Source organism: Gavialis gangeticus, unplaced genomic scaffold, assembly GCF_001723915.1.
Source record: "Gavialis gangeticus isolate Ggan-Ray unplaced genomic scaffold, GavGan_comp1, whole genome shotgun sequence".
Lineage (NCBI taxonomy): Eukaryota > Metazoa > Chordata > Crocodylia > Gavialidae > Gavialis > Gavialis gangeticus.
The window spans coordinates 18,715,695-18,723,312 of NW_017729033.1; the positions used below are offsets into that span (position 1 = coordinate 18,715,695).

The following is a 7,618-nucleotide window of genomic DNA, read 5'->3' on the forward strand; positions in this document are numbered from 1 at the left end:
AAAAAAAAAAACCTTAAAAAAAAAAAAAAAAAAAAAAAAAAAAAGTCACTTGGGTAGCAGTGGACTTACAGTTGAAATGGTCCTTTCCTTGCAGCAGTGTAATCACCTGAATGCCAGATTCAAGCTAAAATAGTATTATGCTAAAATTGTTCAGTTGAAACTAAGTTACAGAAATGGCTTATGCCAGAAATGTGTATTGTGACTTCCTACAAGAAGTGTTACAATGACATACTTTAATACAGTGTTTTGTCACTGCTGCATTTGTGAATTTATTTTAAACAATTTAAAGTTTAGCTACAGTGAGCTATGTAGATCATGTGATAGATTGGGAGTGGCCAGCTTCCGACTTACGGGGAGAAGGTGGCAGAGTGGGGAGAGGCCAGAGTGGCACTTGGAGAAGGGCAGGGCTTAACTTGTGGCACCCCTGCTAAGAAGGTTGTCCACTAGTTATGGACACTCATGTGCTTCTCATGGGAGTCTTGTACCTTTAGTCTGACTCATGCCAGAATTCTTGGCACTTTTTTGCCCTTGAGTGTATATATAGAGGTGCCTCAGAAGAGCCAGATATTTCATGTAGTTAGATTACTAACCTCCCAGTGAAGGTAAGAGGTTGCAAACTAACCAGGCATATCGTAGAACAGGGATGGGCAGCCTGCAGGCTGGCAGTGGACTCCATTTCCCAGCAGCCCCTGCCTACATGGCTGGGGCTGGTCTCCATGGAGACCCCTGCCCTTGTGATAGTGCAAGGCTGGGGTTGCCATGGAGACTGCCCCCAGCCATGATGGCAGGATGCAGAGCAGGGCGGGGGGGCAGCTTGGTCTGGGGCCAGGGGAGAGCTAATATCTGCAGTCTGCACGCTCTGGGGAGGGGTGCGCAGGCAGCGGATCATGGCTCTGCCCCAGCTCCTGGTCCAAAAACAGCTGATTGTCGATAATGTCATTTTTCCTTTTATTGGTACTGATCCAGCACACTTCTAGAAGACAGTCCAGCTCCCCTTCAGGTAGTTGAAGGCTGCTATTAAGTGCCCCCTCAGTCTTCTCTTCTGTAGACTAAATAAGTCCAGTTCCCTCAGCCTCTCCTCAGAAGTCATGCACCTCAGCCCTCGAACCATTTTCCTTGCTGAACGTAAGCAGAATTGTAGCAGACGGCTGTGTGAGACCATGAAGGGACACCAGCTGTTTGTGAAAGCTTTTCTACCTTAAAACGTGCCACTTCTCTGGTCAGCTGCATGAGACCCCAGCTGTGCTCCAGCTGATCCACAGAGCAGCACCCTTTGAAGTAAAGACCTCAGCAAGCAGCTGTGAGTGGCTTATTCTTAATTTGGCAACCTGCTGCAAAACTATGTGGGTTGTGAACCACCCAGATAAGAAAAAGCTGAGTTTGACTGAGCTGCCACTTCATTCCTGTCTCTGAGCATGCTTCCCTGTAGTTTTCAGGTTCTGCTTAACTGTTCAGAGGAGTTTTTTCGGTTAATCCCATTTTGAAAGGTTTCCATTAGAAAGTTTCCAGTCTTCCAAGATTTCCAGAGTTGAATCATTCTCAGAGGAAACTAAAACTGACCAGCTTACACATCCGTAGGAGGACTGGAAAACTTGATAAATGAGTGTACAGCATCAGAGGAAAGAAGGGGTGTAAGGACCTCAGGCGATCTAGGATCCTCAGAGGGCAAATGTCCATCTAAACTGGTTTTGAAATCTTCCAAGGCTGGAGATTTCTGCATCTTCTCCAGGAAGCTGATTCCAGTGCTCATCACCCTCACAGTGAGAGCTTTCTTCCTAATAGTGAACGGAGGCTTTTCCCTGCTGTAATTTAAGACTGTTGTTCCTTGTCCTTTCCCTGTGGCCACAGGGGAAAGTTTGTCTATTCGTGCTTGACTCTTGGTTCTTGTTTGACACACGGCCCAAAAAGTGGTCCTAAAATTATCCAGAGAAGCTGACTTGAAAAATGAGTAACTGTTTCATATGTAAATGACAGCTTCATGTTTGTTAGGAGCAGCTTAAAAAAAACAGGGGAAGACATTTCTTCTCATAACTTGTAAGCTGTAGAGATTGTTTCCTAGTTGAACATCTTTTAACTATTTGTTTTGAATGTCGTAATTGCAGTGTGAATGTGATGTTTCAGGGTGCTTTAATGTTTGTGCTCAGGGTCATGCCTTATTAATCAGCAGTCTTTTGCGATCATTTACTCTTTTTAGGAGCAAACATTGCTTTCTTCTGTCATATGTCATTCCCCGGCCCCTCATGCTCTCCAGGTCTGTTACCTCAGTCTGCTTTTGTCATGTATCTAAAATTAACTTTCAACATGCAACCTATAAGTATTATTAGATGATTTATTTCTTATTGTACTTTAGTTAGTAATACTCAGATTTTTAAAGTCAGAAAGTACTATTATATTACTGCCAGATATTGATACTATTAAATAATATCCGAAAACTAGCAATATGGATCAAAATGTAAGTAGTTTTTTTAATTACATCTGTAACACTAGATAGAAGAATGTAGTGCAGTAATTCTGTGAATTTTCTGGTGACAGTGAATATAATCATAAATATGAAATTCTAATGAAGTAAAAATAAGGCACAGAAATAAGCTATCAAAATAATAAGAAATAATTTGAATGAAGGTTGATGTCTGTGTGTCTAGCAAATCCATAATTATGAATATGTGATGAGAGGCATTTGAAGTGCTTTGCTGTTAGCTTGGTATAAAGAACCATTAAAATGGAAATACTGATATGCTTTCCTTATTTTTTTTAATAGCTTTAGAATTTTAGTTGGACTTTTGCAAGGCTTTTATTTCCAAAGCTGTCGAAAATGATTGATAAAGGGAAACTAATAGGTTTCTGTCATATATCCATCCTTTGACAAATGCATCTAGTTTGAAATGTACAGGGATGTTTCTGAAAGTAACAGAAGTTTTGAAATAATACAGTTTTGTGTGCCATGCTCATTTACCACTACGTAGAGAAGTGATACGGACCAGTAAGCAATGAGCGCATTTCACGATGCTGCCTTCAGTGTTTGCCACTGCTGTGTAGTTTCCTTCTTGGTTGCATACATATAGCTTGGGCAGCCATTTTGCCATTAGGTTGTCATTATACATCCACATTATCCTTGGGTTTTTACTTGTAACTTAGTAAGTAAACTCTTTTTTAAAAAAACATTTAACACAGGAGTCAATCTCTCCCTAGTCCCATGGTCAGATCCAGATCACAGGGGCTCCTGGGCTGGGACCATGGAACCTGCAGCAGCTGCAGTGGGTCCACACTTGGGTAGCAGCACATATTTGGGGGTGTGCACCAGTGCAGGGCTGCATTTGGGCAGTGGCAGAGATCTGGGGATGTGTGGCATTGCAGGGCTGCATTTGGGTGACACTGCAGATTTGTGGGGTGTGCTGCTGCTCCCAGGCCATATCCATCAGGGGCCTGTATTCTGTGGCAGGCCGTACTCTTCGCTTCTGGCAGGCCAGATGGAACAGTTCTGCCGGCCATATGTTTGACTACTTTGATATAAAACTTTTGCATTAATACTTCAGTAACATCTTATACAAAGGAAGACCAACTCTTTCACCTGCACTGCCTTTCTCCTTCAGTTAAGGTGCTGGAACTCACAGCGGGCATTCCAGAGAAGATCCAGCAAAATGAAGGGGACACCAAATATGACCCTGAACTGATTTATAAAGGTTCAAAAGAACAGGAATGAAAGGAGGAACATCTTCCTCCCCATTAGGACAAGAAACACAATTTAAAACAACTTTGCAAGGCATCTTTTGAATGCAACTGAAATACCTGACCATTTACTCTTTTGAGAAACAAACATTGATTTCTTATCTGCCGTACAATTTTATCCCCCCTTACCCTACTTCCCCAGGTCTGTTATCCACATTTTGCCTTTGTCAAATAACTAAAATTTACTTTAAACATATAATAATTTAAACAGTATTAGATAATTATTTCTTATTCAGTGTTAAACAATCAAGGTACAAGATTTGAAGGGGAAATATACTGAGTGGTTTTTTTTTTCTTTCTTTTTTTCTCCAGACTTCTGTGAAGAGAGATGCAACTCAAATTACGGTTAAAGAAGACAAAGTCCATCTATTGAAATACAATATAGGAGATCTAGTCTGGTCAAAAGTGTCTGGTTTTCCATGGTGGCCATGTATGGTTTCAGCTGATCCTGTTCTTCATTCCTACACTAAATTAAAAGGTATGTTTCCATTGCTGCAGACATCTTCCCTCCTTTCAAGTGTGTGGAGGTGTTAATTTCTGGGAGATTCAGAACTTTATTAAGTACATTCTGAAATCTTGATATGTTAAATGAAATCTGTACCAGTCTCTTGTCTAGAAGGTGATTAAAATAGTTTTCACTTTGTGGTGGCCTCATATAGAGTGTTACAGTAATTAACTGCCAATGGCTACTTTGTCCCTTTTTTAAAAATGAGATTTTTTTTTTTGCGACCTTTATATTTCAGGGCTTTTTTTTCAGGCGTATTGTAGGTGAGTGGATTCAATGTAAACTTTCCCAAAAGCTTATTAGTAGCATTTTTAGAAATGATAAATGACTTAGTTTCACTGATGGTTAGTGGCATTTAGATTTTTTTTAAGTGCCTCACTGATGTTTGACAGTTTTCCTTGTTTATTTAAGTCTAATTTAATTTAACGAGCTGTGACTTGGTAGCAATGCATCAGCTGTCTTGCTGGCACCCAAAGAAGTTTTGTGGCTTCTGGAAGGCGGAAAATTCTGGACCCCCTTTTTTTTTTTTTACTTTTGGCTGAGCAGCCAAAAAGTGCTGTCAGATTGAGAGCAACAATGTAAGTACCCTGGACTGTACTTCTCCTGCTTGCTGGCAGGGAGAAAAAAGCTAGCAGCCATTTTGCAGCATGGTGTTTTCAGACTTCTAGCCTGTCAAAGAAAGTCGGCTTCCCTCCTTACGGCATGCATCCCAGTTTTGGAGGGCTGTTTTGGCAGGAAAAGTATGTGCGGTATGCAAGCAGATATGGATAGTTCCTTTTCATTGTGGCAGGAACATTAGCTAAGCCTTGCCTGGGTTTTGTCTGGCTGAACAGTCTTCCTTCTCTTAAGAGTGGGGCAAAGGAAATAATCTCTGTCTGCTAGATAGACCAATAAGTTACTCTATAGTAGAGGTGCACTGATATGTCGGTCTGTACTGTATCGGCACTGATAAAAGGAAAATTGACATTATTGGCAATCGGCTTTTTTTGGCCGGTGTAGCTGATAATGTCACTGATAAATGGCGTGTGAATGCATGCAGCTGCAGCAGGCACATGGCCAGGAATGTAGCCAGGCAGTTTGGAGAGCAGCGTCCTGCTGGTAAGTCTGTGGCGGGGGAAGAGGCAGGGGAGAGCGAAGAAGCTTGTGGCGGGGCCAGATTGAGGCCCCCAGTGAGGGAAGGAGGTGGGGCAGAGGCAGGCACTGCCCAGTTGGGCTGGAGCTGCAGGGCTTATCCAGTTGGGCTGGAGCTGCAGGGCATATGGAGGGATGGGGAGAAGGGGGCAGCTCCCGGCTGCTGCGTGCAACCCTGGGGAGGCATGGGGGGCGTGTGACCCCTGCATGGGCTGTGCCAGCTTCTTTTCAGTAAGGGGCTGGCCTGGGGCTGCACTCAGAATGGGCAGGGTGGGCTGCAGCGCCGGGAGAGGAGTTATGGTGAATTTTGGGGGGGCTGTAGCCCACCCTGAATTCTACCCCCACGCTGCTGCTGCCTGCCATGCCCCCGCTGGCCCCAAGCACAGCTCCAGCCCAGCCCCTTACTGGGAAGAGGCTGACACAGCCACTGAGCCTGCAGCAGGCAGCCCACCCTCATCCCGAACACAGATCTGGGGGAATACATGCCCTCCATGCCTCCCCCAGGGTGCGTGCAGTGGTGAGGAGCTGCCCTGCTCCCTCCCTGTCCCCTGATTTCCCCTGGACAAGCCACTTGCAGTTCTGTCCTGCACCCCTCCCTGGCCAAAAAAATCTTTATTGGTGCACCCCTACTCCTAGTTAAGATTGTATACTATTTTTCGTTGTGGCCCCACGTTTGGCTCTTCTCTTAAATCCACTGATTTGCTAGCCTCAGAACTCATGTGGAAGTAAAAATTTTCTCTGGAACTTGAAGTGAATCTGAAGTGGTGGGGAGGGTCCAAAAAGGTGAAAACAGGAGGATTCAAGGAGCGTGAAAAAATTGTTATCCTTTTTATCCCTCTTTAGCAGGTTGTTTTTCTTCCTTATTTCTAGTTCATGGGAAATTCCCAAGCTCAGGTCTTGGTCCAGTACCAAATTTTAGCTGATTCAGCTAAATTTGAAAAACTTGATGTTTCTGTGGGGCATCTCTGCTATCAAGTTTATACGATATGAAATTGTTCCTAGAGGAAATAATTTTATACAGAGAGAAAATCTGGTCCTTTGTTGTACCGAGAGAGATCTTGAGAATGTAAGCTAAGGATTAGGAAAGCATGCCAGTGAAAAAGTTTGTTCTTTTTGTGTAGTCAAGGAATGGTTTTCAGTTGTTTGAGACTCAAAGGCCCCCTCAAAACTTGTTGAAATGAGGTGCCATTCAGTTCACAAAATGAATTTACTTGTTACAGTGCTTACCTCCTGATTAGGCTGATGGGGTTGGCAGGGAGAGAACCCAGTTGAGAATCTTTTGCATTAAAGGTACAGAGTCTCTTGACTGGCACGATCTGCCAGGGCTGTACATGTATCCTGTTTCTTCTCATGGATTCGAGTGCACTAGGGATCACATCTCTCCCTTAGTTTAGTCTTTGAGCCTGTGAGAGTGGGACAGAACCCAGCAGTTTCCTGACTCACTACTATGTTTAGCAATATAAACTCAGTTTTAAGGGCTTGCCTTGACGAAGCTTGTCCTTTTTGTCTTGTTTTTCACTGATGAGATGGTGCGCTGTAAGTCGTATTCCCCACTGACATCTCTTCATTGTTAGGCCAAGGGCTCTGCCCAGATTACAATATCTTGTATCATTCCTAAGTTATTTGCATCCAGTCCATGGTAGTCTGATAAAAGACTAATTCCACAAAGGGCAAATGAAAGAGATGTCTTCTGTGTTGGGGTGCTCACATCCTAGTCATGTGCTCTGTCCACCATATAGCAGGGGTCAACAGCCTGTGGCCTTTGGACCAGATCTGGCCTGCAAAGGTCTGATGCAGTCCACATTTTACCAAGGGCATGCCAGTCCCTGTGTGTTCCAGTCTGTTTTGCTAATGGTTGCTGATTTTGATTCCTCAGCCCTAATCTATCTTAAAGGGCTGGTTTTCCCTCAACTGCAGCCTCTGTTCACTGAAACTGAAAGGACCAGAGGGAAAAGGTGGCCTGCTGATAACAAATTATGGCCTGCGTTAGTAAAAGCTTGTTGACCTCTGCTACATGGTATTGCTGCTCTCCATCTATGCTGATGTACTGTTTTCTGGGCATAAGTAGAGTTTTCTTTACTTATCTCTGTCCAGCCTAAACTAAGCTACTTTTACACCAGTGGCACTATGGGTCTCTTTACCAGGAATGGAAACTTGGTAAAAGTGCCTTTCATGACATTTTGCTCAAGTTATTTATATTAGTCTTGCTGGAGACTGTTCATAGAATCATAGAAGTAGGGTCAGAAGGGACCTTGT

General features: G+C 43.5%; 1 protein-coding gene across 5 annotated transcripts in view; it reads left to right on the plus strand.

The window, feature by feature from the left end:
• Positions 1 to 7,618, plus strand: part of NSD2 (nuclear receptor binding SET domain protein 2) — a 146,299-nt gene that overhangs the window by 53,395 nt on the left and 85,286 nt on the right. For all 5 annotated transcript variants that reach the window (XR_002099208.1, XM_019525936.1, XM_019525940.1 and 2 more), the window contains exon 3: positions 4,039 to 4,204. Coding sequence is in view for 4 of the 5 variants with exons in the window: in XM_019525936.1 (XP_019381481.1) it covers positions 4,039 to 4,204 (166 nt within the window). In the remaining variant the exon portion in view is untranslated. The remainder of the gene's footprint in view (positions 1 to 4,038; positions 4,205 to 7,618) is intronic.